The following is a 15,596-nucleotide window of genomic DNA, read 5'->3' on the forward strand; positions in this document are numbered from 1 at the left end:
AATCCAGTGTCAACTGTAAAGTTTGGTGAAGGAGGAATAATGGTCTGGGGCTGTTTTTCATAGTTCTGGCTAGGCCCCTTAGTTCCAGTGAAGGGAAATCTTAACGCTACAGCATACAATGACATTCTGGACGATTCTGTGCTTCCAACTTTGTGACAACAGCTTGGGGAAGGCCCTTTCCTGTTTCAGCATGACAATGCCCCAGTGCACAAAGCGAGGTACATACAGACATGGTGTGTCAAGATCGGTGTGGAAGAACTTGACTGACCTGCACAGAGCCCTGACCTCAACCCCATCAAACACCTTTGGGATAAAATGGAACGCCAGGCCAACATCAGTGCCAACCTCACTAATGTTCTTGTGGCTGAATGGAAGTAAGTACCCGCAATGTTCCAACATCTAGTGGAAAGCCTTCCCAGAAGAGTGGAGGTTGATATGCTGCAGGAGTTATTATTAAGGCACTATTATTAAGGTACTATTCACACAGGACCAGCATTACTAGAGAACGCTGGTTATTTATTTATTACCCAAGAATGTCCGTTATTTTAGAGAACGATTTGGACGGGATTCGTTTTTTCCAAACTGCCCCCTGTAATTATTATATATATATTTCTTCCTATAAATTGACAGTTATGATGGAAGCCTGGAGAGTTTTTTTCTAGGCATGAAGATATTTCAACAAGTCCAAGCGATGACAGGCTACACTGATAACTCCAGCTTGGTTCCCAAGTTTCTAAACCATACTAAACCATCTTTGGTATAGTGTCGCCATAGTGTGTGATCATAATCATTCAGATATTTTAGGGATCCGCAATAGAAGACGTCTTTGCCCCCCAACCTTCAGATGTGAGCTAAACAGCTAACTTGCACTTGATTTGCATTTTTAGGCTATGGATGTTCCAAACGTTTAGTATACTGCTTTGCGAACTATTAACAGCAATGGTTGCATTAAATATGCGCAATAATTTGAATGATGCATTTGGCGATATTCAATTAACTTGAGTATAAACAAAAGCATTCACTGTGAACGTTGTTACATGTATGCCCTTCATATATTGGCTATGCGCAGCACTTAATTCAATTTATCCAATCAGTTATTGTTTTCTTGTTCAAACCTCGAGCCACCTGTCGAACTCAGACATTTCTCTCAAAACACAGGGATGTCGATTCGCACGGGACTAGTATTATCAGAGGACTTTGGAGTAGGTTATTCTAGTCAATGTCCAGATTTCATTTTCCATTTAACCCATCTAAACAGTAGGCTACAGTTCCTTTGATATGCCATAGGCCTATTTGAAGTCACGTCTTGTGATTGTCGAATTTGTATAGAGCCTCAATCATCACACATAACATAGCCAGCACTGCGATCATCCTCTGTTACCACTTCACCAAATAGACTGCTCTGGCCCTCCCTCTTTATTTTCAGCTCTCCTTACTCAGCTATTGTCTTATTGAATGAAAACTTTGGCAATTACCTTTTTGCCTAAGTGGATTGACGTTAACCTTTTCTGCCCGTTCCCAAAAGCATTATCTGGTGGTTGGCTATGTAGGCTATTTGACGTCCGTACAGTTAAGCTAAAGTTTAGGCTTATGCAGAAAGATAGTCTAAAATAATGAAAGAAAAACCTCCTTGTAGCCTATATAAATTGCACAATAATTATACATTGATGGATTGTGTCAGGTATTGTTTCTCTTTATTCAACCTGCCCTTCAGCCACACACTATTTAAATGACGTTAAACACGGCTACGCATCACTACCTTCCATCCATCCTCCTCTTCCTGTTATATACCATTGCACCAGAGTCACATGGCCCTCAGTCTTATGGAGTCTTATGGAGTCTCCCTCTCCATAATAAACCTATGAAGGCACTGGGCAGTCTCCATGAGCTCTCCTCTCCAACAGACCGAAAGGACAGAGGAATATCTGTGACAGATCTACCCACTCTTTATTTCCCCTGACCTCATGGCAGAATCGCTTCAGACAAAACAATATGAACAAGAGACCGGACAAAACAATAACAAAGCAGTTGAGGGTCAGAGATAGAGACAAGACGAGGTACTGCAGACAGAAAGCAGTCAACATTTTTTCATGTGTCTGTTTGGCAACGGTTCAGTTTTTTTTAGGTTGTTTTTTCCCCATCTAGTTCCTGTGTGTCACTGACCCTCCATTGACTGAAAACAAATATTGATCTCCCTCTCTCTTTGGTGAGCCGACCGACCGGGCGTGCAGGGACAGCATGTGGTGAACTGCTCGACTCCGTCCCTCTCACTGTCCCTGGCCCTCTCCCTCATCCAGATCCTGTCCCTCGCCCAGGGTGTGAGACAAACCATTACCATGGTAGAATGACTGACTGGGGGTTTAATTGAGCTAACTGTGTCAGAGCTACACTATCATGCTCACAGCAGTGACATGTGAGAGGGCTAGAGGGATGTAGGAGAGCTTAGCATGTGGTCATTTAAGCATGACGTGTGTGTATGTGTATGTGTATGTGTATGTATATATATATATATATAGATATATATAGGTCTTCCTTATAATACTCACAGTTGCTAATAACTCCACCCAAAGGGTCTCCCTTGAAGTCAAACTCAATGTCCATGTATTTCCCCTGTAGAGAAGAGAGAATACAGTGATTAGAATTTCCTGACACCACACTAACATATCAGCATGTTATTGGGTAAATAACACAACAACTAGCTAGTCTCTGAGGCAAAATCTATGTTGTTTTCTTTCAGCAATGAAGCGTTTTTTTTAGGGCAGCCAAAACAAGAGATAAACAGATAAAGCAGGACAAATAGGATGATTCGGGCCCAGGGCTTATAATAAGGTGGCAAGGTTAGGTTGCTTTGTAGCAAACTCGGCACAGGCCCTGAATACATTTAAGTTATGTTTAGGAATCAAAGAGTAAATATTAATCATTTAAAATGGCCATTGAACACATTCCCAGATGCAGGAGGAAGCGTGCACAAGCACAGGCAGGGATCACCGCAAACATCACCGAAAGGAGAAAAAAGTTGAACTCATTTTGAAGAAGTAATTGTGTCTCCAGGCACTGGACATGTTCATAAAGTCAGCTGCCAATCACACATAGGTATGCTGTGAAGTAATAGACTACTGTGAAGAAGGAAAGTACTTTATTCTTCTCCCATTTGAAAGGAGAGTAAAACAAACCACCCTGCTTCGCTCACCCTCGGTTCTGTTTAAAATGTGGGTTAGAACAACACTGGGCCCAGTTTCTTTGCAGCCATTTGATTAGTCTTCTTTTTATTTATAACTTTTATTTATAACTTAAAAAGCCGTAGTGGCTCCTGAGTGGCGCAGCGGTCTAAGGCACTGCATCTCAGTGCTAGAGGCTTCACTGCAGACCCTGGTTTGATTCCAGGCTGTATCAACCCGGCCGTGATTGGGAGTCCCCCAGGGCGGCGCACAATTGGCCCAGTGTAAATAATAGGCAGTCACTGTTAATAAGAAGTTGTTCTTAACTGACTTGCCTAGTTAAATAAAGGTCAAAAAAAGAAAACATTTAACTGGCAATGGCCACTGCCAGTTTCAACAACATCTCCAGTCTCTCTGCAGGGGGAAGAAACAGTTCAAACAATCTGTCCTCTTCCTGAGGAGATGAGTTAGAACTAAATGGCATTCACTGGAACAAGCAGGAGGTGCTCATCCAGCAGTTTAAATCAAGGTTACCTAAATATAAACAGATCAGGCATAATCCGAAATAATCCCCCTATTATGATATCCTAAACCTGAGCACAGGCTATGGACAGGTAGGTAGGTACCTGGTTGGTGAGTGAGTTGTACAACTTCATGAAAGCCAGAGGTTCAAATCAAATCAAATCACATTTTATTTGTCACATACACATGGTTAGCAGATGTTAATGCGAGTGTAGCGAAATGCTTGTGCTTCTAGTTCCGACAGTGCAGTAATAACCAACAAGTAATCTAACTAACAATTCCAAAACTACTGTCTTGTACACAGTGTAAGGGGATAAAGAATATGTACATAAGGATATATGAATGAGTGATGGTACAGAGCAGCATAGGCAAGATACAGTAGATGGTTTCGAGTACAGTATATACAGATGAGTATGTAAACAAAGTGGCATAGTTAAAGTGGCTAGTGATACATGTATTACATAAGGATACAGTCGATGATATAGAGTAAAGTATATCCGTATGCATATAAGATTAATAATGTAGGGTAAGTAACATTATATAAGGTAGCATTGTTTAAAGTGGCTAGTGATATATTTACATCATTTCCCATCAATTCCCATTATTAAAGTGGCTGGAGTTGAGTCAGTGTCAGTGTGTTGGCAGCAGCCACTCAATGTTAGTGGTGGCTGTTTAACAGTCTGATGGCCTTGAGATAGAAGCTGTTTTTCAGTCTCTCGGTCCCAGCTTTGATGCACCTGTACTGACCTCGCCTTCTGGATGATAGCGGGGTGAACAGGCAGTGGCTCGGGTGGTTGATGTCCTTGATGATCTTTATGGCCTTTCTGTAACATCGGGTGGTGTAGGTGTCCTGGAGGGCAGGTAGTTTGCCCCCGGTGATGCGTTGTGCAGACCTCACTACCCTCTGGAGAGCCTTACGGTTGAGGGCGGAGCAGTTGCCGTACCAGGCGGTGATACAGCCCGCCAGGATGCTCTCGATTGTGCATCTGTAGAAGTTTGTGAGTGCTTTTGGTGACAAGCCGAATTTCTTCAGCCTCCTGAGGTTCTTCACAATGCTGTCTGTGTGAGTGGACCAATTCAGTTTGTCTGTGATGTGTATGCCGAGGAACTTAAAACTTGCTACCCTCTCCACTACTGTTCCATCGATGTGGATAGGGGGGTGTTCCCTCTGCTGTTTCCTGAAGTCCACAATCATCTCCTTAGTTTTGTTGACGTTGAGTGTGAGGTTATTTTCCTGACACCACACTCCGAGGGCCCTCACCTCCTCCCTGTAGGCCGTCTCGTCGTTGTTGGTAATCAAGCCTACCACTGTTGTGTCGTCCGCAAACTTGATGATTGAGTTGGAGGCGTGCGTGGCCACGCAGTCGTGGGTGAACAGGGAGTACAGGAGAGGGCTCAGAACGCACCCTTGTGGGGCCCCAGTGTTGAGGATCAGCGGGGAGGAGATGTTGTTGCCTACCCTCACCACCTGGCGGCGGCCCGTCAGGAAGTCCAGTACCCAGTTGCACAGGGCGGGGTCGAGACCCAGGGTCTCGAGCTTGATGACGAGCTTGGAGGGTACTATGGTGTTGAATGCCGAGCTGTAGTCAATGAACAGCATTCTCACATAGGTATTCCTCTTCTCCAGATGGGTTAGGGCAGTGTGCAGTGTGGTTGAGATTGCATCGTCTGTGGACCTATTTGGGCGGTAAGCAAATTGGAGTGGGTCTAGGGTGTCAGGTAGGGTGGAGGTGATATGGCCCTTGACTAGTCTCTCAAAGCACTTCATGATGACGGAAGTGAGTGCTACGGGGCGGTAGTCGTTTAGCTCAGTTACCTTAGCTTTCTTGGGAACAGGAACAATGGTGGCCCTCTTGAATAGTTGAATAGTATGGTACACAGAGCACTTCAATACCAGATTAAACTGACTCGTGGGATATTAGTTCAAATAACAATGGCACATGACAAGGGCCTGTGAGTTTTGGTTTTGTCCTTACGTGACCTGACCAGTTCCCTAGACATTAGGTCATCATTGTGAATGTGTTCTTAACTGACCTGCCTGGTTAAATAAAGGTTAGATAAATAAACAGGCCTTAAGTCAAGACTTAGCCCAAGACAGGGTGGGATATGGTTAAGTCAGTCAGTGTGTTTCCAGTCTGATTGGTGAAGCCTGAAGTAATGTGGTGACATCAGAAACAGTGGAATCTAAAACAGGCAGCTGCTAGCTGCCAATGGGCCCCACTGGAAAACGCAGCCAGCCAGCGAGGAAGCATGAGAAATAAAAAGACAATGCTTTCCTAGATTAGTTTGCCAGACAAAAAAACTCAGAGTAAGATAGTGTTTGCATCACCACTCTGCTGATATCATCATTAGTCAAAGCGTCAGTCAGTTTCCTAAAGCTCCAGTGCTGAGGAGCCATGTTTGAACCAGAATGCTCACTGTGCATAAGTCATATTGGAGGAGAGGTAGTGTAGGCCTCCAAGTATGTTAGTTCCTCAGCGGCAATTGGCCAAAGGTCAGAGGTCACAGAACAGTTACCGTAAACCTAACCATCCCATTGGCTGACGATCGTACAGTCAATACGGTCTCCACACCAGCCGACACAAGCTGTTTTGCATGATGTGACGTAATGTAATCTTTAACTGTACAAGGCAGCACCGTACTGGTGCTTGTGCCATGTGGGAGTGGAATAAGTGGATATATTTAGTGCTTTAAGAGCCACCTCATTGTAGGAAAACATTACATGACACCAGAGGCAGTGGAGTTTCTGGAGAAAAGAGCAGTTTCCCAAACACTAAGGGATCTTGGCAGGAGCCATCGGCAGACATCTGGAGATGGTTGCCAAAAAAACGCTACGCTGACTTGGGCTTCATTTCTATCCTGGGCTGCCTCTATGCTGTAACTGTAACGGCTTGGTGTTAAGGCAGGGTCTGCAGAGAGAGCCAATTGCAAGCTCTACAGAGGGAGAGAATTAGGGAGGAACTAGGGGAGAAAAAGTGATACGAGAGAAATTGGAGAGAAAAATAGATAAAAGAGGAAAAGGGTGAGGGTTTGTTTGCCTCTGGTGACGTCTAGATCAAAGGTCCACCTGTGTTTAATCTAAAGTACACACAGCTTCAATGGAGGAGACCATCAAACACTGATTCCTATTGGAGGAGCAGACCATCAAACACAGGTTCTTATTGGAGGAGCAGACCATAAAAGCGCCCACAGACTTCAGTGTTAGTGTCAGGACAACAAAGAAAATAGGATACTTACAAATCGGGATGAGTTGTCATTTCTCATTGTTTTAGCATTCCCAAAAGCTGAAAATAAACATTTCAACATGAGTATCAGTCAGGTAGACAGGGCAACCAATATCAGTATATTATACATTTTGATAGTCTGTATTACTTCAAGTATGTGAAAAGTCATCAAGCATCACTTTCCCTGCTAAATCATAAGCACTAACTAACACATACATACTGATGGCTTGGTTGGTGTTCTCTTCATGAAATCTACTTAACGCTGTCTGTCGAACCTGTAAAAGCTGATCCATTTATCTGTCAATCATGCAACCACTAGACTACCACAAAGCCTTTTGGTCTGATTTTATTTTACCTTTATTTAACTAGGCAAGTCAGTAAAGAACAAATTCTTATTTACAAATGACGGCCTAGAAACAGTGGGTTAACTGCCTTGTTCAGGGGCAGAACAACATATTTTTACCTTGTTAGCTCAGGGATTCGATTAGCAACCTTTTAGTTACTAGTCCAACGCTCTAACCACTATGCTACCTGCCTCCCCTGATGATGCCTAATCAGTCCCATTATGTTATTGAGGGTCTGGGTTAAAACAGAGCTTGGAGGCTTTCAAAGCTTATGGCCCAAAATAGCAGTCTATCTACATTTAAGTCAGTAGTTCAGTGTGTGAACTGTGCACTACACATAGTACAAAATTATGAAAATTACCAGAGACCATCAATTATAAGTTTGCAATATTTCATAGCTCAACACACATTTCAACACAATATCACCATTCAAGAAAAGACCCTGAACAAAGTACAAAATTGCACATTCAGTACAGTCCTTTAAGCAGGCTGATATTTGTGGGAGCACCAACTGCAGTAAAAGTACATTGTTAGTATTCTCTTCCTCTCTCCAAAATCCCACATTTTACACTAAACAGCCTTCATGTGTCGTTCAACAAATCACCGTGGGGTTGTAAAGTATTTCAAATCAGCCCCCTAATTAAGGAGTGTTGATTAAGTGAATCATTGCTAACTACAGTAAGTCTATGCCCCCCACGCTCCCTCTCTGTGTACCTAGGGGTCATTACAGCCTGTAGCTGCTACACTCCTACTGAGTATTATGGGCCTGGCTCTATAGTACAGCAGCTAAGTACTGGGCACCGCTAGGCTGGCTTCATCACTCATGAGCATTTCCTGTCTACAGACCCTCAATTAAAACACTGCTGTCTGTGCCAGCACAGAGGTATAGGGAGGGTTTTTTCTCCTAATGTAGTGGACTGAGCATTGGTGAAACATGTAAATAGGGTGGGAGATTTTATAAAGTGTTGCATGTTGTGTCTAGTAGTAATTGGATGAAGAGTGGTTTGATGATTCATGTCAGGAAAACCAATACGGTATCCTCCAAAACAGACGTTTAAAAAATGTACAGAGGCCGGTCACAAACGAACAGTGAATTGAATGTAAAGAAAATAATATGAAAAAGTGTATTGTCACATACAGGGTTTTACAGGGTAAGCCATAGTAGCATGAAGTCCCTGGAGCAAATTAGGGTTAAGTATCTTGCTCAAGGGCACAGACAGATTTTTCACTATCTCCGCTCTGGTATTCGAACCAGCAACCTTTCGGTTACCGGCCCAACGGGTCTCTTTCTCACACACTTCATGCCTCTCTTAACAGAGATATCCATATAGCTTGAATCCTTTTTGCCAACCATTACAACATGTGCGGCAGCTAGCCTAGTGGTTGTAATGGTTGGTGAAAGCATTCAAGCTATTTGGATATCTCTGTTAAGAGAGGCTTGACGTGTGAGAGAAAGAGACTGTCTAGAGGAAAAAAGCTAAACTGATTGTGTGTTAAAGTGGGTGTCCCTGATGCCTCAGCCATCTTAGCTGAGCCCCATCCCACTCTGAACCTGAAGCATGGGAGCCACTTCCACTCGCATATATAAGCACCTCCTATTCTGAACTTGCATGGGAAGAGCGAACGGTGGGTCGGGTTAGAATACTCACCCTCCAGCACAGGATTGGACTGCAGCAGCTGCTCCTTCACCTTGTTCACCTCCTGGCCCTTCCCACACACCGCCGCCACATATGACATCACCAGCTTACTGGCCTCTGGAACAGGAACAGACAGTAAGACAGGGTTAAAGGTCATTCTCATCTAGATCTAGACAGGGCTGAGGCAAGAGCCCTGACACACCCAAACCTCCAAGTCGCAAATTACGCCAACCCTAGCCAGCCCCTCCACACCCCAAAATCCCCCTTACATCACCCTCCAGCAGCCCCTACAGAGACAGGGTGTGTACCCTCTCTGGGGTCCCTCTCCACTGTTGACACACTCCATAACAACCAAGTCCATATTATATCAAGAACAACTCAAATAAGAAAAGATAAACGACAAGCCAACATTACTTTAAGACAAAGGTCAGTCAATGCGAAAAATGTCAAGAACTTTGGAAGGTTCTTCAAGTGTAGTCACAAAACAATCAAGAGCTATGATGAAACTGGCTGAAATGAGGAACGCCACAGGAAGGAAGACCCAGAGTTACTGCTGCCGCTTAAATAATGGCGCCAGACAGGATGGCTTCTGTTTTATGGGCTCAAAGCAACTGTGCTATTTTGTTTGTTTTTTCACATTGTTTGTGACTTATTAGGTACATAAAGTTGCTGCTAACGTCTCTTTATGTCAGAAAAGAGCTTCAGAACAGTGATTACTCACCTCGAACTGGACAAAGATTTTTTATTTAAAGAGTCCGCAACAAGGGTATACTTCATTCTGGATAACAGGTCCAATCCCTGTCATTCAAAACCTTCTCCCTCGGTATCTCCGTGGGAGAAGGTTGGGATGCCTTGTTACCATCGGTTCTATTGGCCAACATGCAATCACAGGAAAACAAACTCGATGGTCTACGGTCGAGACTATCCTACCAACGGGACATTAAAAACTGTAAAATCCTGTGTTTCATTGAGTCCTGGCTGAACGACGACACGGATAATATAGAGCTGGCTGGTTTTTCTGTGTAACCCCAGGACAGAGTAGCTACGTCTGGTAAGACGAGAGGCGGGTGTGTGTGTCTATGTCAGTAACAGCTGGCGCGCGATGTCTAATGTTAAAGAAGTCTCAAGGTATTGCTCGTCTGAGGTACCTCATGATAAGCTATAGACCACACTACCAACCAAGAGAGTTCTCATCTATATTTTTCGTAGCCGTCTATTTACCCTAACAAACTGATGCTGGCATTAAGACCGCACTCAACGAGCTGTATAAGGCCATAAGCAAACAAGAAAATGCTCATCCAGAAACAGAGCTCCTAGTGGCCAGGGACTTTAATGCAGGCAAACTTAAATCAGTTTTAGTTAAATTCTACCAGCATGTCACAAGCGCAAACAGAGGAAAAAAATTCTAGACCACCTTTACTCCACACAGAGATGGATACAAAGCTCTCCCTCGCCCTCCATTTGGCAAATCTGACCAGAACTCTATTCTCCGGATTCCTGCTTACAAGCAAAAACTAAAGCAGGAAGTACCAGTGACTCACTCTTAATGTAAGTGGTCCGATGACGCGGTCTACGCTACAGGACTGTTCTGCTAGTACAGACTGGAATATGTTCTGTGATTCATCCAATGGCATTGAGGAGTATACAACCTCAGTCACCTGGCTTCATCAATAAGTGCATTGAGGACATCGTCCCCATAGACTGTACGTACATATCCCACCCAGAAGCCATGGATAACAGGCAAAATCCGCACCGAGCTAAAGGCTAGAGTTGCCACTTTCAAGGAGTGGGACACTAATCCCGACAATTATAAGACATCCCACTATGCCCTCAGACAAACCATCAAACAGGCAAAGCGTCAATACAGGACTAAGACTGAATCCTACTACACTGGCTCTGATGTTTGTCAGATGTGTCTGGGCTTAACTATTATGGACTACAAAGGGAAGCACAGACGCGAGCTTCCCAGTGACGTGAGACTACCAGACAAGCTAAATAACTTTTAGGCAAGTAACACTGAAGCATGCATGAGAGCACCAGCTCTTCTGGATGACTATGTGATCACGCTCTACGCAGATGATGTGAACAAGACCTTTAAACAGGTCAACATTCACAAGGTCATTGGACCAGACGGATTACCAGGACATGTACTCGGAGCATGTGCTGACCAACACCAAGACATTTTCAACCTCTTCTTGACCGAGTCTGTAATACCCACATGTTTCAAGCAGACCACCATAGTCCCTGTGCCCAAGAATGCGAAGGTAACCTGCCTAAATGAAGTGCTTTTAAAGGCTGGTCAAGGCTCACATCAATACCATCATCCCGGAAACCCTAGACCCACTCCAATCCACAGATGACAGAATCTCAATAGTATTTCACACTTCCCTTTCCCACCTGGACAAAAGGAACGCCTATGTGAGAATGCTGTTCATTGACTACAGCTCAGTGTTCAACAACACAGTGCCCACAGAGCTCATCACTAAGCTAAGTACCCTGGGACTAAACACCTCCCTCTGCAACTGGATCCTGGACATCCTGACAGGCCTCCCCCAGGTGGTAAGGGTAGGCAACAACACATCTACCACACTAATCCTCAACACTGGGGACCCTCAGGGGTATGTGCTTAGCCTCCTCCTGTACTCCCTGTTCACCCATGACTGCATGGCCCAGCACGACTCCAACACCATCATTAAGTTTGCTGACGACACAGAGGTAGGCCTGATCACTGACAAAGACCTGTCAGTGTGGTTCTAGGACAACAACCTCTCCCTCAATGTGAGCAAGAATAGGCCTCCATTTACATTGACGGGGCTGAAGTGGAGCGGGTCGAGAGTTTCAAGTTCCTTGGTGTCCACATCACCAACAAACGATCATAGGCAAAAACACACCAAGACAGTCGTGAAGAGGGCACGACAACACCAGGAGACTGAAACGGTTTGGCATGGGTCCCCAGATCCTCAAAAAGTTCTACAGCTGCACCGTGGAGACCATCCAGACCGGTTGCGTCACCACCTGGTATGGCAAATTCTCAGTAATAGACCGTAAGGCGCTACAGAGGGTAGTGTGTACAGCCCAATACATCACTGGGGCCTCTTTATTATGTAATTCTACTGTGTTACTTTTTATTTTTACTTATTTTATTTAGTAAATATTTTCATAATTCTATTTCTTGAACTGCACTGTTGGTTAAGGGCTTGTAAGTAAGCATTTCACGGTAAGGTCTACCTTTTGTATACGATGCATGTGACAAATCAAATTTGATTTCATTTGTTTCAGAGTTCAAGTAACAGACACATCACAATATCAACTGTTCTGAAGAGACTGAGTGAATCAAGCCTTCAAGGTTGAATTGCTGCAAAGAACCACTACTAAAGGACGTCAATAAGAAGCAGAGACCTGCATGGACCAAGAAACACAAGCAATGGACATTAACATTTTTGGTTATAAACGCCATGTCTTTGTCAGAGGCAGATTACGTGAACGTATCATTTCAGCATGTGTGGTTGTCTTCCACCATGAAGCATGGAGGAAGAGGTGTGATGGTGTGGGGGTGCTTTACTGGTGACAGGGATTTATTTAGAAATCAAGGCACACTTAACCAGCATGGCTACCACAGCATTCTTAAAGGTCCTCAATGATGTCACCATTGTCCTTGATTCTAAGCAATGTTGTGCTGCTATTTTTATTGACTTGGCCAAAGCTTTTGATATGGTAGACAATTAAATTCTTGTGGGCCAGCTGAAGATTATTGGTGTCTCTGAGGGATCTTTGACCTGGTTTGCTAACTACTTCTCTCAAAGAGTGCAGTGCCTTTCACCAAGAGTGTACCTGAAGTCTCGATCTTAGACCCCACGCTCTTCTCAATTTACAACAAAGCTCAGGCAGTAGGAAGCTCTCTCACCATTTATATGCAGGTGATAGTCTTGTACGCAGCTGGCCCCTCCCAGGATTTTGTGTTAAAAGCTCTACAACAAAGCTTTCTTAGTGTCCAACAAGCTTTCTCTGCCCGTAACCTTGTTCTGAACACCTCCAAAACAAAGGTCATGTGGTTTGTTAAGAAGAATGCCCCTCTCCCCACAGGTGTTATTACTACCTCTGAGGATTTAGAGCTTGAGGTAGTTACCTCATACAAGTACTTGTGAGTATGGCTACACTGTCCTTCTCTGAGCACATATCAAAGCTGCAGGCTTAAATCTAGACTTGGTTTCCTCTTTCGTAATCGCTCCCCTTTCACCCCAGCTGCCAAACTAACCCTGACTCAGATGACCATCCTACCTATGCTAGATTACGGATAAGTAATTTATAGATCGGCATGTAAGGGTGCTCTCGAGCGGCTAGATGGTCTTTACCATTCTGCCATCAGTTTTCCCACCAATGCTCCTTATAGGACACATCACTGCACTCTATACTACTCTGTAAACTGGTCATCTCTGTATACCCGTCAGAAGACCCACTGGTTGATGCTTATTTATAATTCATCCCTAAAGCCAACACCTCATTTGGCCGCCTTTCGTTCCAGTTCTCTGCTGCCTGTGACTGGAACGAATTGCAAAAATCGCTGAAGTTGGAGACTTTTATCTCCCTCACCAACTTCAAACATCTGCTATCTGAGCAGCTAACCGATCGCTGCAGCTGTACATAGTCTATTGGTAAATAGCCCACCCATTTTCACCTACCTCATCCCCATACTGTTTTTATTTATTTATTTTTCTGCTCTTTTGCACACCAATATCTCTACCTGTACATAACCATCTGATCATTTATCACTCCAGTGTTAATCTGCATAATTGTAATTATTTGCCTACCTTCTCATGCCTTTTGCACACAATGTATATATAGACTCCCCTTTTTTCTACTGTGTTATTGACTTGTTAATTGTTTACTCCATGTGTAACTCTGTGTTGTCTGTTCACACTGCTATGCCTTATCTTGGCCAGGTCGCAGTTGCAAATGAGAACTTGTTCTCAACTAGCCTACCTGGTTAAATAAAGGTGAAATAAAAAAATAAATAAATAAAAAATAAAACCCTCTTAGGCCTCACTCCCCACAATCTGAGATATCTACTGCAGCCCTCATATCCTCCACATACAACACCTGTTCTGCCAGTCACATTCTGTTGAAGGTCACCAAAGCACACACATCCCTGGGTCGCTCCTCTTTTCAGTTCGCTGCAGCTAGCGACTGGAACGAGCTGCAACAAACACTCAAACTGGAGAGTTCAATCTCTTCATTCAAAGACTCAATCACGGACACGCTAACTGACAGTTGTGGCTACTTTGCGTGATGTATTGTTGTTTCTACCTTCTTGCCTTTTGTGTGTTTTGTGCTGCTACCATGTGCTGGTGTCATGTGTTGCTACCATGTTGTTGTCATGCGTTGTTGCCATGCAGGGTTGTCGTCTTAGGTCTCTACATAGTGGTGTGTTGTCTATCTTGTCGTGATGTGTTTTCTCTTCAAGACTGTTGGAAAAGCATTCCTCATGAAGCAAGTTGAGAGAATGCCAAGAGTGGGCAAAGCTGTCATCAAGGCAAACGGTGGCTATTTTGAAGAATCTGAAATACATTTATTTCTATAAAACTTTTTTGGTTACTAAACTCAGCAAAAAAGGAAACATCCTCTCACTGTCAACAGCGTTTATTTTCTGCAAACTTAACATGTGTAAACATTTGTATGAACATAAGATTCAACAACTGACACAAACTGAACAAGTTCCACAGACATGTGACGAACAGAAATTGAATAATAAGGGGAGGTCAAAATCAAAAGTAACAGTCAGCATCTGGTGTGGCCATCAGCTGCATTAAGCACTGCAGTGCATCTTCCCCTCATGGACCCTACCAGATTTGCCAGTTCTTGCTGTGAGATGTTACCCCACTCTTCCACCAAGGCACTTGCAAGTTCCCGGACATTTCTGGGGGCCCTAGCCCTCACCCAACAGGTCTCAGACGTGCTCAATGGGATTGAGATCCGGGCTCTTCGCTGGCCATAGCAGGACACTGACATTCCTGTCTTGCAGGAAATCATGCACAGAACGAGCAGTATGGCTGGTGGCATTGTCATGCTGGAGGGTCATGTCAGGATGAGCCTGCAGGAAGGGTAACACATGAGGGAGGATGTCTTCCCTGTAACGCACAGCGTTGAGATGGCCTGCAATGTGAGGCTCATTGCTTCGACGATAAACGCAAATCCGACCATCACCCCTAGTGAGACAAAACCGCGACTCATCAGTGAAAAGCACTTTTTGCCAGTCCTGTCTGGTCCATCGATGATGGGTTTGTGCCCATAGGCGACGTTGCTGCCAGTGATGTCTGGTGAGGACCTGCCTTTACAACAGGGCTACAAGCTCTCGGTCCAGCCTCTCTCAGCCTATTGCGGACTGAGCACTGATGGAAGGATTGTGTTCCTGGTGTAACTCGGGCAGTTGTTGCCATCCTGTACCTGTCCCGCTGGTGTGATGTTCAGATGTACCAATTCTGTGCAGGTGTTGTTACACATGGCCTGCCACTGCGAGGATGATCAGCTGTCCATCCTGTCTCCCTGTAGCGCTGTCTTGCAATGTCCGTAATGTCTCACAGGACGGACATTGCAATTTATTGCCCTGGCCACATCTGCAGTCCTCATGCCTCCTTGCAGCATGCCTAAGGCACATTCACACAGATGAGCAGGGACCCTGGGCATCTTTCTTTTGGTGTTTTTCAGAGTCAGTAG

At 44.4% G+C, this 15,596-nt stretch overlaps 1 protein-coding gene across 10 annotated transcripts in view; it reads right to left on the bottom strand.

The window, feature by feature from the left end:
- The window catches only part of LOC110520290 (unconventional myosin-Ib), a 156,624-nt gene that overhangs the window by 45,689 nt on the left and 95,339 nt on the right, over nucleotides 1-15,596 (bottom strand). For all 10 annotated transcript variants that reach the window (XM_021597482.2, XM_021597483.2, XM_021597486.2 and 7 more), the window contains 3 exons: nucleotides 8,898-9,002; nucleotides 6,918-6,964; nucleotides 2,547-2,610 (listed from right to left, as the gene is read on the bottom strand). In XM_021597482.2, coding sequence (XP_021453157.2) covers nucleotides 2,547-2,610; nucleotides 6,918-6,964; nucleotides 8,898-9,002 — 216 coding nt within the window. The remainder of the gene's footprint in view (nucleotides 1-2,546; nucleotides 2,611-6,917; nucleotides 6,965-8,897; nucleotides 9,003-15,596) is intronic.

Source organism: Oncorhynchus mykiss, chromosome 3, assembly GCF_013265735.2.
Source record: "Oncorhynchus mykiss isolate Arlee chromosome 3, USDA_OmykA_1.1, whole genome shotgun sequence".
Taxonomy (NCBI): Eukaryota; Metazoa; Chordata; class Actinopteri; order Salmoniformes; family Salmonidae; genus Oncorhynchus; species Oncorhynchus mykiss.